Raw genomic sequence first — 18,822 nt, forward strand, 5'->3', positions numbered from 1 at the left:
TGTTGAAGTTTCGGTGGATTCCGACTCAAGTCTCTTGCTAAAGGTGCGGCCCCACTGCGAATTTTACTATCACAGAGTCCAACGTGTGGCATAGGTGAGGTGTAAGGGAGCAGATGATCTTGGAGAGTACTCGAGACGTGCTGGACTGGACTTTATAGAAACCCCAAAAACGAAATTCCATGACTGCTGCCGGGAACATGGAAGGTAGGCACGGCCACTGTATCAGGACTGTATTTCATCGTGGGTTTGTGGCAACAACGAGGCATGACCGTTGGACAACCAGTCGACGAACGATACTCCAAAAGCTACTACGCCTACAGAGGAACTGCCGGCGAGCCCGCGCCTTCACCTGTCGCATTTAGTGCTGCTGTATCCTCAAGCGCTTTTTCTAGGGATGAGTGGTTGCATGCTTTGGAGTTTCAGCTGGAGTGGTGTGGCTACCAGCGACGCTACGATCGCACTTCCACATGTGTTCGTCCTGAAAAGGAATTGAACGGCGCGATTTCACAAACGAGAGTTCGTTATTTGTCACACAGTGGAACTGATTCAACTGTCACTTTCTATTGCTACGTGCTGGTACAGGATCTAAGCTCTCAGGCTTCACGGACACTGGAGCAAACAGTTGGCATAACTCAGTGGACGATTGGTGAGGAGCGAGAGACTGTGCAGTTTCGCCTCGTAGTTTCATCTGAATTTGAACGACACACTCACGTTGAGTGATGACGTACTACGTTCGCATCAGGCAGTAAGCATGAGCATAAGACCATGTACTGCGAAATCTGTGATAGCGTGGAACTGGGGACTCAAAACAGAAGCTGGCCTGGTGACGTTAAGATCAGTTCACATGTATCCGACATTTATGGCTTGACCATCCTCATAGACATCGAATGCTTGGAAAGCCAGGATACGGATGCCATCAATGTTCACTGCATAGGCAAATCGTGCGCAAATGAGTCTGTTGCAATTTTGATTTGAGGTCTTGTTTGTGTCTACTGCGGCGCAGCATGCGGCTCTCTCTTAGTGGTCACCAATAGACAATGCTTTGTCTACAAGTTGGCAGCATTGGCATGCCTGGTGAGGGAATTGTTTATCTGCACTACTATCAAGCATAATGTGCCCACCTCTTGATGGTCAATTCTACAATGCCCGATCAAACTCTGCAAAGTTTCTCCTCGATGTGACTCTAGGCACATGCAGAGTTTTCCCTGTATTATATGTAGTATAACAAGATATTATACCGAGCCTGTGATAAATAAAAATATCCTGGATGATTGTATAGCCACTGAGCAACTGAAGATAGCTGCAAGTGTATTACCGCTTCAGCGTTCCAGAACTGCAAGGAACTTTCCTACGGATCACGCATAAGAAAAACGCACTTCCTTTCCACGGATAACCTGAACCTCCTTCAGGTTGGGGTCGTGTAACCATGGTATTAGCGCCTGTCTTCCGGAGAAAAAGAATCGACGAATCTCGATCACGGCTGTGTATTCAGACGGTTGTGACACCCTCTTGGAACTTCCTATGTATCAACGGTTAACATTCCAGCTATTATTCTCTCGGTGTTTTCCTGCAGGAAGAATGCCAACCTGCGTACATCGATGACCTTCAGCAGCCCTGCTGCTTTGCAAAGCAGGGATTCCGTCATGCTTGCCTGGTGCAGTCGTCTCAGATCCAAGTGAGACTTTTGTTTAACAAACCAGCGAGGATCGCGAAGCCTGTCTCACGCCACCAATACCGAGAGGGACAAACCAGAGATTTTATAACTGAATAATGCGACCAGAGATCAGACACGTCACAGGATCCGCGTATTCTGTCGGTCCCGTGGTACAACTGCAGGTTGTGAATTATGATACAAAGTGCACTGTGTGCGCTCTCAAACCACATGACGGTTCGTGGACACCCAGCACCCTCAATTCGACCCTCGTCGCGGTCTCTCCTGACGTCCTTTGCCTTGTAAGACTCCTCATATCGGCCAGAGGAAGCGCGGGAAACAGGTGCCAAGCAGAGAAGCATCGAAAAAACGACATAGGCGTAGTCGGGGCCTACGAAAAGAAATTTATGGCAATTGTTGGGAATAGGGTTGATATTCTTGCGCCATGTGTGTAACGTACACAAGTAGTGACCCAGAGGTACGCTTTAGATGTAATGCATTTTTTGTTGCTTTCCATAAGTTCCCGACACTGCCGAGCAAAGGCGTTACCTCTACAGTCTTCAAAGCAATTTCGAGGCAACACGTTCTCTTGTCTAAGCGCATCCGCTTGGCTTTCTGGCAGGAGGGAGCTTTAAGTCTCCTCGAAGAATAATCAATTCCTCAGGCGACTTTAGAAGTATATTCATTCTGCACCGGAACAACAGTTGGGGTCCACTCTGCTCATGGTGCTTAACGCAGGTTGACGCCCAGGATCCGTATCTGGTTCGCGTGTTCGACATTCTGACAGGTTCGGCGATAGCTAGCCCACCTGCGCACTCCATTGGAATTAAAGAGGTACGGGAAAACAGCAATATCACCGTAGCTTGATGCTTCACAACGTCAACGAAGCAGTACTCCGTTTACACTTCCTACGAATAAGACCAAGTGACGATACACCAGAGACACAGAAAGGATACTTGACAGAAGAATGTGCATGAGCTTTCGCATGAAAAAACGACTGGCTAAAATTTAGATCGAAGTTCGTTTTTCCTGACACTTGATGTTTAGGCTCATATTTTCCGCGTCCATTACTGCAAGGACGAGCGTGTGGCCATCAGCAATACTGTTGCTTTGGGAGAAAAACTGTAGCAATGCGGGAAGACTTACATCTGGATAAGATAATTCAAAGATCAACAGCAGTAATACTGCGTAACCTTGTAAGATACGGCGCCAAGAGCAGCTGCGAACGCAGCCTTTTCCTATGCATTTTCTTCAGTAAGGCTCCATGTTTGTCCGAGGTGGCGTTGGATTCCTTGTTTCTCCGGTATCCCTGCGGATATGTGTGTGTGAAGATCAGCCTCAGCCAGCAAGAGAACACTCTATCGCGCAAGCTGGCGATTCTCGATGACGCCGGTGATCTGCTACTTTCTCCTCTCCACAGGTATTTCCGAACGTCACGTTTCATGCTCCGGTGACACTCGAAACACGAAAGACAATTCATCCGTCCCTCGATAAATTCCTCGTGTAATTTTGTGAGCCTTGTTTCGAATATTCCTGGAGTTCGATAGAGAGAAACGAACTTTTCCAGTGGGCATGTAATGCGTTAGCGGACTGTGGCGGGCTTCTGTTTTCTGTGTGATTTGCTTTTAGCCCGTGCTGGAAAAAACTCAATAAGTTTCCCGTGCAGTCCTTCGCTTGGGACGAGATTACTGACACGCTTGCTTCTATCTCCAACAGCACGGTTGTTTGCTGGCTCGTTCCAGCTGCCGCCTTCCTTAGTGGGGACCTCCTTGAGGAGAGCCAGGTACGGGCTGCGTAGTCTGAAGAAAGAAGACAAGTGGGCATGTTTGACAGAGAGTACGTTTGATAGCGGTTGGCTTGAGCAGTGTTCTCCCAGATTTCTGCTGACAAGCACTCGAGCCATAGTAGTGATGAGTCTCAGCGGCTTTCCAGGCGCATGCCACCTTCGACGAACACCGAATGCGGGGAGATGCGGGTCACCGGTATTTTGGGAAGTAACTCCGTGACACCCGTAGGTCCGCCTCTCTGCCATTTGCCAGATCACCAAGGAAACAGGCGACCAGAACCTCGGGAGTCAAATCGTCGCCTTCCAGAACGGTTACCTGACTATGCAAAGACCGGACGGGGCTATGCTTCAGGTTGCTGTTGCACCGTTCGCTAACGCAGTATTTGAACAGGTTGCCAAGCTTCGTTGGTAGGAGTCCTATTGATGCATGATTCACTGGGAACTAGGTGTGCAACTGCATTCCACGTTCCGGTGGAAACTCAGACATTCGATCGCTGATTCGCAAAAACACACGAAAGTTGATAGTGAAATGAACGCTCGTGCCACAGGCCGTAGTCATCGCGGCGTGCGGGGTCAACAACATAACGCAGCATTACCCGAAGGGATCCGGAACAAGGGACTCTGAATCTACGCCTACCAGTCACTTGTTCCCCTCTTTAAGGTATCGGCTTGGCTCTCGTGCCCTTCTGAGCTCCTGATGGGGCATGTGGACTGTCTCAGGGATCGCGCCATCAGGCTTTGCCGGTTACTGAAAGTCAATTCATTCTGGGGTTACCTTGCTGCTATGGCACTTTCACACAGGTAATGACGAAATCCTGTTTTTTAACCGCGATTACGGTCCTTTGGTCGCGACTTGTCCCTTTCGGCCGTGAGGGAAGGAAGAAAGCATCACCTTACATTGCTCAGAACACATATTAAACGGTACCTTTACGATGCCGCCGAAACGGTTCGCTCAGCTGCCTTAGAGAGACTTCCTTGCTCTTCTTTGCCCTTCCGCAGAGAACTCGGCACTGCAGAGGTTGCGTTCGCGGCTCTTGGGAGCATGGCCACTGTTCACCAGCTTCAGCGTATCCAGAGTCTCAATCACCCGATCCGAAGAGCTGCCGAAATAGCGCTTCTTTGTCACCAGACAGATGAGGCCGTCCACATCCTTGTGAAACATGGACTCGTGTACCGCGCCCTAGAAATACTTATGGAAGTCCACCGATGGCAGGTGCGTTTCTACTGAGGGGCTCCCGGTGTGATGTCCCGGAAATGTTTGCCGGACACAAAACGGGCCAAACATTAAGTTCCTCATCCAAGTAAAGAGGAACAATGTGCCACAGCATTTCGGGAACTGGAAGTCTCTCGGCCACGAACCCGCCAAACTTGTTGAGAGTGGCCAACTCGTGACCTGTTTTTCTACAGTGATCGCGTATGCCTGACTGACAAGCTGTTTCACGCTGTAACGGACCTTCTGGGTGTTAACGCGTGGCGGTATAAATAAGAGGGCTCGAAGCACGAGGCACCAAAACACTGTAGACGGCACACGCCTGAGTCTTGCCATTCGTGTTCTGGTCAAAATGCATCCCCTGATCCGTCCGTGAATGGGACAAGTCGTTCAATTGTCCGGAGTGCAAGCTTTTTTCTCTATTTCCACCGTTAAGCACAGTCGTCGCCACAACCTTTGTTGCATTGACTTTTCTGTGGCTCATCCTTCAGGAGGCTCTGCATCTGGCAGTTGCCAGCAAGTTACACGTCGACACGGTTGTCGCCCACAGAAAAAAATTTCTAGATGGTTTTGGTCTCTCTGAAACAGACTCAAAGTTCAAGGCAGCCCTTCAGGTAGGCTCCTGCAGACGTCTTTGTGTTTGCCGGCTTCGAAACACTGAAGTAGCCTAAAATCTGCGGCCTGGATAGCTCAGTTACCAGAAGACTGCAAGACCAGATCTCTCGAAGAATTCAACCCGAAAAATCATGACAGCGGTCGGGATAAAACATACTCTTCTAGTAGCGGTTTCCTCCTCTCTGTCTAAAGGGAGATGACCAACGGTATGCGGTGCCTCTGTGAAAACAGGCAATTGAGATCGATTGGCCAGCTATCCATGCGAAGATTCAGAGGGAGACAGAGGAGGAAGAGAAGGAAGCAACTGTCGCAGCACTTCCGGCGCAAAGTAAGGGTGATTGACTGCAGAGATGCACCATCCGATCTCCACGGAGCTCTTCCAAAGGTCTGCGGGAAGAAATTGTGTGTTAGTAGAGTTTGCTGTCCGGAAGCGTCTGTGTTGCCTGTGGAACAATTTCTGTAACTAGTGACAGTCTGTCTACGTCTCTGTTTAGCCCTTAATGGTCATCGTCTCTTGATTGTCACGGACAGAACTCGCAGTAAACTATGGTCGTGAGTCACCCTGTAGTGTGACAAGTAACCAGGAAAGAGGTTTTATCGCGAGAGCAACTTTGGGACTCTACGCTCGGTAAACCGGAACTTGCAAGAGGGGTGAGATATTCCGTATCAAAAGAGTGGGGATTGAGGTGGAATATTCCCACTTCTCTTGAGCGCGAATTCGGCAAAACCTCTGGCTTTGTGTGGAGACGGGATCAGGAAACACTATGGAAGCTCGGTGCTGGCATGGTAGCTTCAATGACCCTATCGGAAATCTTTTCAAGCAGGCTTTCACCGAGTATTCTAGCCCTCCGATGCACTTTCCTCGTGGCTGTTTACCGGCCCAGGGAAGCTTGATTCTTTGAGGACAAGCAATATGGATAAAGCCGGCTTGGAACTCTTCGTGTGAGACGTGTGCAGCAAAGAACATCGCGTTTCACAGTCGAGAACGGACACTTGCTTCGTCGCTCGACCGCTAGGCCACACACACCACGTCCCACTCCCCGCAGCTTTTTACCTTCCTTTAAAACAAATTGAACTTATGCATATGTACGGGGAATATTTTTTCCCCCCTTCATAGTGTAGGATGAACAAACCGTCCGGTCGCTGAAACCCAGCGAAACTAGCGCAGGTCGTTTGCCACGTTCATGGCAGAAATGAGGGGCATCGCTCGCGGTCTGCTCAATGCAAAAACTCGCGCTAACTCCAGAAGACGCGAAGGTGGTTGCGCTGGAGCCCAGAATGCATTTTAGACACTGAGATGTTCAAAGCACCCTCTGTTAAACGTCTAAACTTCTGAAAGAGGAAACACCTCGAGAAGCAGCTGTCGCTACTTGCTCTGTGCACTGGTGCCTCGCTGCGCGCGGGCAACTGTGGAGACGAGGCAGCGAAATGAGGTTTCGGGGTTTTTTGTGGCAGTGTGTCGCAACATATATGGAAGAAAACGAACAGAATTGCGCCTTTTTGAATCCCCTCTTCTAATGAGGAGAATTCCTCTTGAAAGGATATCCCCGACTTAAGACAAATGCTGGATTCCCCGCTCGCGCATGAGTCGATGCTCGAGTGTTGCGCAGCATCGACAAGCGGCACGAAAAAGTTAGGTTCTTGCGAGAGGCCGAAGGCTGCGCGTCTCTTTTGTATCTCTTCCAAATTTCCGGCAAAACGGCAGGGGGCCTTTCTCTGACCTCAATTCTCGTCACTGCGGTGTTTTCATCTGTGGAATCGCCGTTCGTAGCTTCCAGATCTCCTCCCGCTGTTTTGCCTGGTGTGCCACGTGGTCCTATACAGTCACGGTTGCATTCGCGTGACGGATCGCCATGTTGAGAGACGACAGGTTTCAATAGCTTGGTTGTTTTCCTAAACTTTACAAGGGAATGTGGTGCTGCCGCGAGACTTCCACGTCGTTCATAGTCTTCCGTTTTTTCCCGCTGTTGTCCCGTCAACCGTTTGCTATGGAGGCGTCGCGAGCATTCAAACGAGAGCATTTATGCGCCCGTCAGTCGCTGCGTAGTTTCTTCTAACCCTTCCACTGGCGACCAAGCGTCTCAGCTCCGCAAGACCCGGATAACGCCCTTTTCCGATTGCAAATCATCTGGAGATTCTGCTTTTCTGAAACACTACTTAGCAGGGACCAGAAAGGCACTCCCGGGCTCCTTGGCGGCTGCTTCACGATAGACTATGGCTGTAAAACGCCCTTCGTGCTGGTATTCAGAGATGGCTGAGCCAGTAGAAGTAACGCATTTACGGTAAACCTCCTGAATTTCTAAGGCTTGCTGTCAGTGGACTCGTCTAACGAGTTTCTCCTTTTATTCGTGCAGGTGTCCCAGGATCGGTCTTTTGCAGGTTTTTTTCCAGTGTGAAATTCCATCATATCTGTTTTCACATCTTTTCTGATCTTTCTCTGCGACCCCCCCACCATTCCTTCTCACTCCCTTTCATCTGCGGCAAACGTGCATAGCCAGTGGGTCGAGAAACTGACGAATGTAGCACCGTGTCCCCGTAGTAGAGTTTGAACCTTTACCGTTTTCTTGAAAAGACTCATCAGGATGGAGGTTTCAAGAAGTCACCGGTGGCCTCTTGGCTCTTCACCACACTCTTCATCTCCCGCTCTCTGTTGGTCGTGCGTTTCGCGTTTCTCGCGCTCCATCTGCAGGAGAGGCGGCCGGTTTCCCCCTCTCTATTTCTCCCGTTCTTCCTTCCTTCTTCGCGTTCTTCCCCTTGTATTATACTCCCTGGTCTCAGGTCCGTCCCCTGTTTCTCTCTCTTTCTCTCCATCTGCCTTTTCCTGTTTCTCGCCTCCGTTCCCTCTCACTGTCGCCGCTGAGAGCCCCTCGGATGCCGCTGGCGACGCTTCGTCTTCGTTGCCCGACGGCGAGCCTCTTGACTCAACGAGTGAGACTGCGGCGAGCGAGTCGGAAAAACGTTCAGAGGACAAAACGCAGCTCACGGAAGAGCAGATGAAGGAGAAAGCAAGAAAAGCGGCCGAAGCGGCTGCAGCTGCTACCGCGAAGGCGCTGGAACTCGGCGTCTCTGTGCCGCCTCTGGTCACGGCGTCGGCGGGCGGATCTGATATTCTTTCGACGCACTCGGCAGCATCCGACGCCGCTGACGCAGCTGACCGCACAGCATCTGGTTTTGCTGCGGATCCTGACAAATCCGCAGTCGTGAGAGCGGACGACATGCGTTATCAGAGCAATCCAGAAAACTCAACGGACGGAGAGCACGCAAGCTCCGAAGAGGAGGAAAAACCGATTCCTGTCGATGGGGGAGACTGCATCATCTTTGCTGCGGAAGAAGGCGACAGAGACAGGTAGCGAAGCCAGAATGAGGTGGAGGCGGGTGCAGGTTCCGGCAGAGTTACACACGTTTGATGGTGTCCCGTTGTGCGTACTGTCCTCCTTCGGGCTTCGAGACGGCATTTGAAAGTCGTTCTTTAGAAATAATCTTTTTCTGCGCGATGCCTTGCGACCCTCTTCGAGTGAACTTTGGGGTGCTTCTTTCGGCTGCTTCTCGCGCTCGGTTTCTGCAGTTTCTTCGAGTGTCCCTTCCACGTTGTTCTTGTCGCGCATTTTTCAGTCTCCTCTCTTCGCTATCTCCGTGTTCGGCGTTCTTGCGTTCCCTGATTCCTTCGGTTTTTTGTCTCATCTCTCTCTCCTGCGTTCACCTCTCTTTTTGTTCTCAACTGGTTGCTCCCTCTGACTCGGAACTGTCTCATGTTTCTCGCTGGCGAACGTGTGCCTTCCAAGTCCCTGCCTCTTAAGTCTCATCCTCTTTTTCGACCGTTTTCACCGCACCATTTTTTCTCTGCGTTGAATTTGTCGCACTTTGTCTCCTGAAACAAACCTTCTATTTCGACGTGCCGAGCTTCGTTTGTCTGTTTGAACTCTGCTTCGCGTCGGCCCCCTGCGGGGTCGGAATCCTCTCTGATGCTTCTGAAACATCCCTTTTTTGCGTCGAGAAACGCGGTCAATGCCACTCTCTTTGTATTCCGCGGCAACGAACTTGCATGCCCCCTTGAGACGCGTTTCGCGTGTACATCGACGAACGCGTCTCTCCGTCCACCCGGCCACTGTTACCTGTCTCTCTCGCTCTCTCCCTCCCTCCAGTGTCCCCTGTGCTCACTGCGCTCGGCCGCTTAGAAGTGACCTGGGCGTCCACAGCGAAGATATTAGGAGTTGGTAAGGAACGTGAAAGTGTAAAACAGTTGACGTCTTGCGGTTCCCCTGATCTCCTTTCCTTGCAGCTGCTCTTGCCCAGAGGGGTTCGTTCTGTGCAACTGGCAAGATGTCCAGATGATTCAGAGGCGCCTCGCACGCATCGAGAGGGCAGCCAGAGCTGCGGCAGTTCGTGTGCTTCTTCTGCATCTGGACAAATTGCCAGCAGAGGAACTGGAAACGGCTCCAGCCTCCAGGTCCCCTTCCGCAAAGGAGAGCAACTCTGCGTCTGAAGCCGACGCCAAAGTGGGCGGCGAACTACGGGGAAGCTCGAGCGCTTCTGGAGACCAAGCGACGGACGACTCGCGAAAAGAGGAAGGCGCGACAGACGAGGCGGAGACGCGTCTCGAGGCGATGCTGCCGACGGACTTGGCCGAGTTCGTGAAACAGACTGCAAAGGCAGCCATGAGCCTCCATGCGCCGGGCTGGGTAAAAACTTTGTGTGACGACGACGCGAGAACAGGATTCAAATCCTACGGAGTCCAGATCGATTACGAAGTCGAAGCGATCTGCAAGGATGAAGGAACGAAGGATGCGCCTGCTGTCGACTTCATCTACGAGCTCAGTAAGGCGGTCAGACAGAAGTAAACTCTCGTACACGAACACAGAAGAAGGCTCAAACGCTAGGCAACTCAGTGTGCTAGGCTGCTGCATTAAGCAGACGCGTTTCAACATCGCTGTCAACCAGCCGGGTCTTCCGTGTTGCTTGCGTGAATCGGCGGAGATCCATCGTTGTTTATTTTCCACTTCGTACGAGCGGATAGTGAAATGAAATGCGTGAAGGGACGTTACTCACCAAAAAGCAGGCGAGGACAGAGGCGACGGAATGAGGGTGAAGGAGAGCGAGGAGACCTCGAGTTGTGACGGGGCAAGGACAGCTGGCCGGGGTTGCTGTGAAAAACAAACGGACAGAAACAAAGGACCTGGTCACAACAGGTCGAATCGACTGGCTTTTTGAGATACACACGAAGAAAGAGACGGGAGAAAAACGCATGTGGTAAAAGTTACGAGTCCTCAGGGGCAGAAAATCGCAGTTCGGAATGTGGAGAGAATTTCCTGAACTTACGTTTGAGTCTGAGCCTCCAGAGCTGTTCAAATGTTAACCGTCTCGTGTGTTTCTCTTTTTTCCTGAATGCTAAATCAATCTCTTGTCTAGATCTCCACTGTCTAACCGACAGGCTCAATAGATATTGAGAAAGCTGTTTGGAATTCCGTGACTGAAGTTGCCTTTTCGATTATCACCACCGGTGGCCGTCAGCTCGAGTATTGTCGGTTTCGCGCAGCTTCTCATCATGATTCTTTCGCTGTGGAACTGTCTGCATTCGACCCCTCTGTGCCCGTCGTCAAAAACGCTACACAGAGACATGTGGAGATAGACAAAGAGACAGAATTAGATGCAGGTAACGGTGTTGAATACCCCCGCCTAAGAACTTTTCCTTTTCGTCTCATGCGATTGCGCTTGCGAGTTCTGTCGCTGTATTTACCCTGTTCTCTCTTCAGTGCTCTGATGCAGGTTTTTTTCCGACATGTCTCTCTCCTTCACGTGTGCCCTCATGCACTTTACGCCAAGTCGTTTTGGGAAACGGATGTTCCCCCATTAATAGTTTTAAATAGTATTTTTGCCATTTGTGTATTTTTTTTGAACCAAAAATTAGGTTGTCTGAGAATCGAACCCAGATCTTTTCGGTTAAAAGCCGTGCTACACAGTATGAAATGGGATTCCTAGGTTTGAATGAACTGCCGTTTTTCTGCGAGCTTTCTTTGCTGCGTGTTTTCTGCTTTTCGCTTCTACGTCCTCCGTCCTTCGTCAGTGCGCGCTTCGTCCTCCCTTTCCACCTCCTGTGCGATTTAACCCTATAAACACAAGGCCCTCTGTGTTTTAATGCTCCACTGTGAACTTTTTCCAGACACCTACGTGCCTCTTTCTCGTCTTCGCAAGCTCCAGGAGAAGGACAGCAGCTGGACGCCTCGGCACTGCTTAGTTGCAGACTTCTACTTGTGCAAGCGGCTCCCTCACAAGAGGAAGAAAGTAGGTTTCCCTTGGCTTCTCCTTTTCTGGACTCCTTTCCTTCTCGCTTCTGCCCTGTTGCTGATCGTGTCGGCTTTCTTCCTTGTTGCGCCCAGGTGAACTGCGAGATGTCCGGCTGGAGTGAGTGGTCGCCGGAGTGCGTCAACGGGACGCAAATGCGGAAAAACCGAATTACTCGGAGCGGTAGGAAGACCAGGGCATGGACGTTTCGCGCGTTTCTCGCCACCTCGGCAACTGTTACCTTTGCAGAATGAAACAAAGATTTTAGGGGATTCTAATGCTTTCATCTCTTCAGGGAACCGTGACTGGACACCTCGTACGAGAGAATACCCTGTCGTGGCGCACAGATGCGTCTACGTCGAAAACTCGGATGACATGTCTCAACAATTTTGTAGCTCTAAACACACAGAGAGAAGGATGTGCGCATGCCTCGTTCTCGCGTTTTGCTCAAGCGTTCAGGAAAGTCACTCAGATCTGTTGTCCGCGCTGGCGTTTTTCGGAAAAGACTCCCTGAATTGCCCGGGGGCCAGCAGCGCCGCCTGGAGCGGGGCACTGGAAGTCTATGCGGGCGGTGGTCTTGCTTTTAAAACGCTTCCGCGCCTGTTTTTCATTCGTGCCGTTCCGCCCTCGAGAAGAAAGCCGCTTCGCTCTGGCAAACGTTCACTCCAAAAGAAGAACAGAATCTCTGCGTTTTTTTCGCAGGACAGCATGGCGGCCGCGCGTGCGTCTGGGACGGGAAGCAACCTGTCCACGCGGAGGTGACGGAGCTCCGATCTTGCAATCAGCCTTCGTCTTAAAAAAGCCTTCAGAATGGTTCTCTGCTTGGCACTTCCCTAGGGCCCCTCGTTTTCTTTTAAATCGGGATACTGCGTACATGTCGTCCACAGATGCGCGCGCGTAGGAAGCACGTGCACATGTATTCTGTCTTCAGGGCGTATCAGACACATTCATGCATGCATATATAGTTATATATATTTATATATTTATATACATATATATATATATATATATACATATTTATATGCACATGTATATATGTATGTATATATGTATATATTTACATAAATGTGTGCGATGTATGTATCGCGCGTGTGTATCTGGGATGTATAAACTCTTTGGTGTATATGTTTTCCGGTCTTTTTATATGTGCCTGTGCCCGCATGCACGGCTCGATTCATGTTTGTGGCTGGGTGGCCTCGGAGACGACGCATTTTCTTCTTTTTTCTTTCGGAGAGAAAAGGCAGCCGGGCTCGGCTGCCTTTTCTCTCCTGATTTTTCCGCCGGAGAAGACCGTGTCGTTTCGCACACCCGATTTGTAGAGAGCAGACCGGAGTTCCCGGGAAGGGGAGTTTTGTGTCGCTGTGCTCCTTCGCTGTCTGCTCGTATATGTGCCCCCAAGCATCCGGAAAAACGTTCAACGGACACAGACGCGAAAGTCGAGTTCTACTCTGTTTAGGCGTCTCGTTGCCAGTGTCCAATCGCTTCGTGTGAAGTGCTCTGGATCTGTTCCGTCCTGCCCAAGAAGCCGTCTGTAAAGGAGACCGTTAATTCATCAGTCAAGGGTGGTAGACATTCAGCATGCATCAAGAGAAAAAGAAAAAAGATACAACGGCAACTGGAATCCCGGCACCTGTACTTGCAGGGTCGCGAGAACCTCTGAAACGGACTTCTTTCACTGCCTGGCTCTCGTGATGTTCCTGTGCTTCTGCTGGGTGTTCGAGTTCCCGCGTTCTCTTTCCTCTTTTCTCTGTTCTCTCTTGCTTGCGGCCTGAAAAAAATGTCGATGGCTGGTGTCCGCGCCCCCTTCAACTCGTCAGCCATTCACACACGACTGAACCGCCAGGCGTTTTTCAACTGCGCGGCAACTTGAGTACGCGGGAGACCGGAGAAAGAAAAGTAGTGAGGGAAAGAGAGAAGAGCAGGCGTCGGAAACGCTTCTCACGCGTTTGGACAAGAACGACACAAACACACAACAGGCCCTCATCGGTTCAGATGAACGCGCCTTCTTCAGCTTGCCCGTATGGATCTACACGCAGGAGACGGAAGAAAACATCTGTTCGTTCTCCCAGTGACTCTCAGTCAGGATCTAACCGTGGTCGGCACACACAACGGAAACGCAATTCAAAGGGAAAGCCGGGACAACGAATTCACAGCGGACACCCGATGCATCACTCGAACACCATGTATGTATTCAACAATAGTCCGGACAACATGGGATTCGTCTTTGGCATAACGTCAATATACATGAATCTCAACCGATACTGTCGGGTACAAGCGAATAGCAAATACGCCCTGTAAGAAGTAGTCACCTGCGTTAAGAGCGACGAAAGCGGGAGTTCGACACTCGAACTGTACTTCCCCAAAGACAAGAAGATTGTAAATGAGATGTTTCTTTTTTAATGTGCGGTGCGGTGGAACGTCAGGGAGTCTCTACTCTCACGTATCGCGGGAAATCGCGTTGAGTCTTGGGGAGGCGGCTCCCGGACCTCCAATGTAGATTGGTGCTAAGAAGTTAGGTCCAGAAACGTTAGAGACTTAGACCGGCGCTGGAGCACTGTGCGGTTCACTGGCTGGTCCACAAAGACAAAAACTGTCCACCGGCCAAGAGGTAGAACGCAAGAAATCCTGTCTTTTTGTCCAATGAGACCAAGAAGCGACACACCTCAACGGTGCCATTGCCAAGTCTGCTTCTTTCATAAAGCGTCTGAAACGACTCTGCAGAAGACGGTCAAGCTGAATAAATGTCAAAACGGTGCAGAATGGAAAACGGAGAAAACGGAGCTTTGGAAAAGGACGAACACACATTTTCCTCGACTTGCCAGAACGGCCAAAGCAAGCGAAAAGAAGAAGCAACAAAGCAAACGGGAACAAAGACAAAGCCACAAAGAGACTATAGAAACAGAGAGCGAAACTAGGAAACAAAGACAAAGACCAGACGGAGACAAGGAGCTAAACCGAAACAAGGGGGAAAGAACGGCAAATGACGCGCTCGTGAAGGAGCTCGAGTGAAGCGCACACTCCCAAAACGAAGGCGGCGCCTGCCGGGAAAACGAAAAGAGGCGCATGCACGGAAAAAGAAGGAAACTGCCTGCAGAAGCATACACGCGACACAGCAGCCACGAGGGGACGGTCTCTTCCCCGGGCGGAAGAACGTCTGGAGAAAAGAAAGGAGAAGCGCTTCGACAGATGCAACCTTCGTTCTCTAGTCGAGAACGAAGGAGAGGTTCGTTGAAGGACTTTCAAGAAAGAGGAACGAATCGCACAGCTCCAGAAGGCGAGGCGCTTCCAGCGCTCAGCATTGCCGCAGTTTTTCCTGAAGCCGCTCTGCGACAGAGGAAGCATGGAACGCACAGGAGAGAGAAAAGGGTGAAGAGCGAAGAGAAAGGTGACAGCTAGGAGATGAAGACGAAGAAAGAAAACAAATGAAAACACTGAGAGGAGCACCGAACGCTCGCAGCAAGAAGAAAAGAGGCACAGAAGGAAGTAATCTGCCGTCAGTGTACCCTCGCAGCGGGAGGGATCATCTGTGAAAACAGAAGGGATTCCTGGCAAGCCTTTTTCGGAAAGTCGTCACTGCGAGTCGAGCCGCAATTTTTAGGACCGCAAACCATCCCTAGTTCTCCTTCGCACCTGCATAGACCTGCGCTGCACAAGAAGGAAACGCTTTTGGAAGTCCTGCCTCCTGTCCTCACCTGAACAGCCTGTCGAAGACCGCAAGACCGTGTTCCCGTCCTTTCAAAAGAGGTGAGGCGTTTATTAAAATCGCTGACGCTCCCAACTGGAGTCCCGCAGCTTCTGCTTCATGAAGCGCAGCAAAGACGTTCCCTGCGGCGATCTGCGCGAGCCTCGTCCACCTCTCCTCTTCGTCCTCATCCGCCTCCCGCGCGGTGGTGTCTGGAGACTCGCCATTCGCCGCCTCGGTCTCGGCTCCTGCTGCCGTCTCGCCTCCTCCGTCGCCGACCGGAGATACAATCGAGATATACTTGAGAAATTGTCTTTTCAGAGGGTACAGCGACCGGTCTGCGTCGATCACGACGGCCGCGGCGCCGTCAATTCCTCCAACGGGAGTCTCTGTCGCCGCGTCGACCTCGTCGACCTCCCGCGTCCTGCTGGTTTCTCCGCATCCCTCGTGCTCTCCACCTGTCGAGCTCGCCATTCCGCGCTCGCGCGAAACGATCAACATGCATGGGAGACAGGGCGCGTAGTGGGTGAGGGCAAGCCCCGGACTCTCCATGGGTGTGTCGACATCCCCCGCAGTCTTCGCCAGACTCTTTTCGAGCGCATGCAACGACGAAGTCGGGAGTTGACGTCCCTCCGTTTGTTCCCGCGTCTCCGTTGTCTGCTCTTCGCTCTCTCTCTCAGAGGTCTCTGACGCGGCTCTTCTTGAAACGCCGCAGTCTCCGAGCGTCGCTTCGCCTCTGGAGCTTGAGCGCGGCTGCGCGGCTGAACATTCATCCGTAGAGAGAGGCGAAGCCGGAAGTGGAGAAAGGCGGTTCTCCAGACTCAGGTGGTACTGGAGTTTCTCAGAGACCCGCACACAGAACGCAGGGAAAGAAGTGGAGAGACCTGATGCTGCGGAGAGCGAAGGGCAAGGCCGCCGAGCGACAGCTTCGAGTGTCTCCGCAATCATGCCTGCCGATATCACGCCGCGCCGCAGAACCTGGATGTCGTACACCTTCTCCTTCGAGTCGCGACCTGGAGGAGAAACTTTGATCACAGTCGACTCAATGCCGAGACAACAGCAGTCTTCTTCTGCGCCATCTAGGAGGACCATTTCGTCGCCGTCCGGGTGCTCAGCAAGATGCGTTGAAAGCTCTGTCTTCGTAAGAAACTTCCTCTCTCCAACGGTTCCCACTCTCCTCTTCTTCGAGTCGCGCGTTTCTGCTCCGTTCCCGACAGAGCCTTCCTCTCTCGTTGCACAGTCGCCTTCAGCCGAAACCAGAGACGAAGAACAGAGAGAAGAGAGAGAAGACAGAGAAGAAATTGCCTCTGTGGGAGAATCCGCGAACTGGTTGATAACGTGAGAGGCTCGCGTTGGGCTTATCCTTCCGAAGCGGTTCGCAGAAGGCGCGACGATGGGGACGCCAGCAGCTGCGATGAGACTCAGGGCGTACGGATGGTTCGGACACCTGCAAAGAACGAAAATCGAAAGAAACGCTTCACCAAAAGTTGCGCTTGCGAAACGTTCAAAAAATACAGAGTCCCCCTGAGACGCGCGCGCATTCACACATCGAAAAAGATCCCAGCTTCTTTCTACGAACATCTACGCATCTCCATCTCTCTTCGGAGCTCTCCTTATCCATGCCTGCCTACGCATGCATACATCTACGTATACATCAATATACACACACGTATAAACATATACGTGTATAACTATGTATACACGTATATATGCATATATCTATGTATATACCTAAGTATATATCTATGTATAATATATACAAATATATATATATATATATGTACATAGAGAGAGGTGACGACTGGCAGTGTTTATGTATTTTTGCTTGTCGAACAGTGGACTGCTTATTTTTCAGGAGCTCGCAAGGTGAAACTTTTTGTACGTGATAGAAAGTCATTTGTCGCTGCTCTCTATTCCGCTCTCCCAAAAACGCCTGACGGGTGGGGTCGTTGTGGTAAGGTGTGGCTGTGAAGCGCCTTGCGAGGCCAAGGTACACCGCCTCGAGAGGATTTACGAGCTTTCTCCGGAGGACTTTCGTTTTTTTAGGCTCACCGCGCCGCGACGAACCGCGTCCCTGCAGTGACGGCGAGAGCGACGCCCTTCCCGTCGCGTCTGTCCTCCAGAATTTTTCCTTTCGCGACGATTGAGAGAGGTCCTGGCCAGAAGGCGTCTGCGAGTGTCGCAATCAGCACTCTCAAATCGCGCTTTTCTTGCAGCGAGAGGCTCTCCCCTCGCGCGGCCTCCTCGGTCTCCCCTTCGTCGAGGTCGTACACCTGCTCAAAGGCCTGCTGAACGGAAACAACATGGCAAATCAGAGGGTCGGAAGCTGGCCGCTTTTTGCAGCGAAAAACGCGGCTGCATGCGTGAGGAAGAGTCGCAGCGGCGCCGAGTCCATACACCGTCTCTGTCGGGAACGCCACGAGACCGCCGCGACGGAAGTACGCACCCAGAGCCTCGAACAGCGGGTGTACAGACAGCTCACGAAGCTGAGAAAGAGTTGCAAAGGGAGAGGAAGAAGAAGGGGAAGATGGAGAGGAAGAAGAAGAGGAAGATGGAGAGGAAGTTGGAGAGGAAGATGGAGAGGAGGAAGAAGAGGAAGATGGAGAGGAGGAAGAAGAGGAAGATGGAGGAGAAGAAGAAGAAGAAGGAGCGGCGCGGTGGAAGAGTCGGAGGAGAGAAGGAGCAGAAGGGAGGAGTTTAACCGAGGGCGAGTCCAGGAGAGACTGGGAAAATGCTTTTTGTTCTTCGGAAGAAGAAGCGCGAGGTGGAGCGCGAAAAACGAGAACTGGAGGACAAGAAGTGAAGAGAATATGGTCTAAAGAAGAGGGGAGAGGTGAAGGGCAAGACGAAGGCGAGGACGGCTGGGCCTCTCCCGCCGGAGCCTCCGGGTGGCGCGCCATTGGGTCCTGCGGAAGGCGAGTAAATGATGGAACTTCGAGGAGAGAGAAATGACAAAATGAGATTAAAATGGAGCGAATACGACGGCCAAGTTGACAAAAACTGAGAGCTAACCGCATGCGCGCAGAGCCGCGTTCGAGTGTCTCGACAGAGAAAAGCGTTCGACGAAGTTCAGACAGAAGGAGAAAAGTGAGAAGTGACGACAAGCGAAGAGTCGGCGAGACGCGAGAAAAACAGAAAGAGCAGGAGAACAACAGAAGAAAAAAGTTGGAGACCGGAAGAAAGAAACGAGACACCGCGACCTCGGAGACACAAGCTCCGGATATCAGCCTGAAGCGGGTGCAGAGATTTAAAATCCCAGAGAGGACCTTTGTCTAATGAAAAGAACCCTTTAAAAGAAAATGCTTCTATTAGTCAGACACAGAGAGGAAATCAAAGGTTCAAAGTCGGCCAACCCCACACGACTGGTTGAGGCGCCGAGAAACGCGTCTCCTTGTGATGAGAAGCAGGCCCTGCGCATGCAAGGGTAAAAGACAGCTTTTTCTCTTCGCTTTTCTTTCTCACCCTTTGCCGCAGCCTCCACAACGAACGAAGCTTCTGAAATGGACAGCCGTCTCGCTCTGTTACTTTGTTTCCTTTTTTCAGTTTTCGAAATGTTTCGGTTTCTCCAGCACGGGCGACATCAATCGCGGCAGCGACGC

At 51.3% G+C, this 18,822-nt stretch overlaps 3 protein-coding genes across 3 annotated transcripts; 2 read left to right on the plus strand and 1 right to left on the minus strand.

Annotated features, from left to right (window-relative positions):
- Positions 1-751: 751 nt before the first annotated feature.
- On the plus strand, positions 752-5,604 carry TGME49_293890 (intraflagellar transport 80 family protein; the record flags this gene model as incomplete). The annotated part of the gene is made up of 11 exons (XM_018782209.1): positions 752-838; positions 1,574-1,675; positions 1,837-1,953; positions 2,390-2,485; positions 2,983-3,071; positions 3,281-3,434; positions 3,691-3,845; positions 4,158-4,238; positions 4,437-4,650; positions 5,139-5,261; positions 5,494-5,604. 11 exons carry the CDS (start codon positions 752-754, stop codon positions 5,602-5,604), a joined length of 1,329 nt encoding a protein of 442 aa, XP_018638607.1.
- Positions 5,605-6,944: 1,340 nt separating this feature from the next.
- On the plus strand, positions 6,945-15,008 carry TGME49_293900 (sporozoite protein with an altered thrombospondin repeat SPATR). The gene is made up of 5 exons (XM_002370149.2): positions 6,945-8,608; positions 9,542-10,077; positions 11,420-11,541; positions 11,637-11,724; positions 12,244-15,008. Exons 1-5 carry the CDS (start codon positions 7,845-7,847, stop codon positions 12,336-12,338), a joined length of 1,605 nt encoding a protein of 534 aa, XP_002370190.1. The 5' UTR covers positions 6,945-7,844; the 3' UTR covers positions 12,339-15,008.
- TGME49_294010 (yrdC domain-containing protein) lies at positions 12,569-18,534 on the minus strand. Its single transcript, XM_018782210.1, has 4 exons — positions 17,276-18,534; positions 15,234-16,670; positions 12,800-14,865; positions 12,569-12,758 (listed from the first exon to the last, which is right to left on the minus strand). The coding sequence occupies exons 1-3, from the start codon at positions 18,238-18,240 to the stop codon at positions 14,781-14,783; spliced, it is 2,487 nt and encodes an 828-aa protein (XP_018638606.1). The 5' UTR covers positions 18,241-18,534; the 3' UTR covers positions 12,569-12,758; positions 12,800-14,780.
- Between the last annotated feature and the right edge of the window lie 288 nt (positions 18,535-18,822).

The sequence above is a fragment of the Toxoplasma gondii genome, chromosome Ia, assembly GCF_000006565.2.
Source record: "Toxoplasma gondii ME49 chromosome Ia, whole genome shotgun sequence".
Classification (NCBI taxonomy): Eukaryota; Apicomplexa; class Conoidasida; order Eucoccidiorida; family Sarcocystidae; genus Toxoplasma; species Toxoplasma gondii.

Excerpts from the sequence above, each read along its gene's own strand:
- TGME49_293900 (XM_002370149.2), top strand. The coding sequence starts at position 7,845 with ATGGAGGTTTCAAGAAGTCACCGGTGGCCTCTTGGCTCTTCACCACAC. Across the intron at positions 11,542-11,636 it reads TCCCTCACAAGAGGAAGAAA|GTGAACTGCGAGATGTCCGG; the intron begins GTAGGTTTCCCT and ends TGTTGCGCCCAG. Across the intron at positions 11,725-12,243 it reads AAACCGAATTACTCGGAGCG|GACAGCATGGCGGCCGCGCG; the intron begins GTAGGAAGACCA and ends TTTTTTTCGCAG.
- TGME49_294010 (XM_018782210.1), bottom strand. The coding sequence starts at position 18,240 with ATGCGGTTAGCTCTCAGTTTTTGTCAACTTGGCCGTCGTATTCGCTCC. Across the intron at positions 16,671-17,275 it reads ACGCGGTTCGTCGCGGCGCG|GTGTCCGAACCATCCGTACG; the intron begins GTGAGCCTAAAA and ends CGTTCTTTGCAG. Across the intron at positions 14,866-15,233 it reads GTCTTCGACAGGCTGTTCAG|AGCGGCTTCAGGAAAAACTG; the intron begins GTGAGGACAGGA and ends CCTCTGTCGCAG.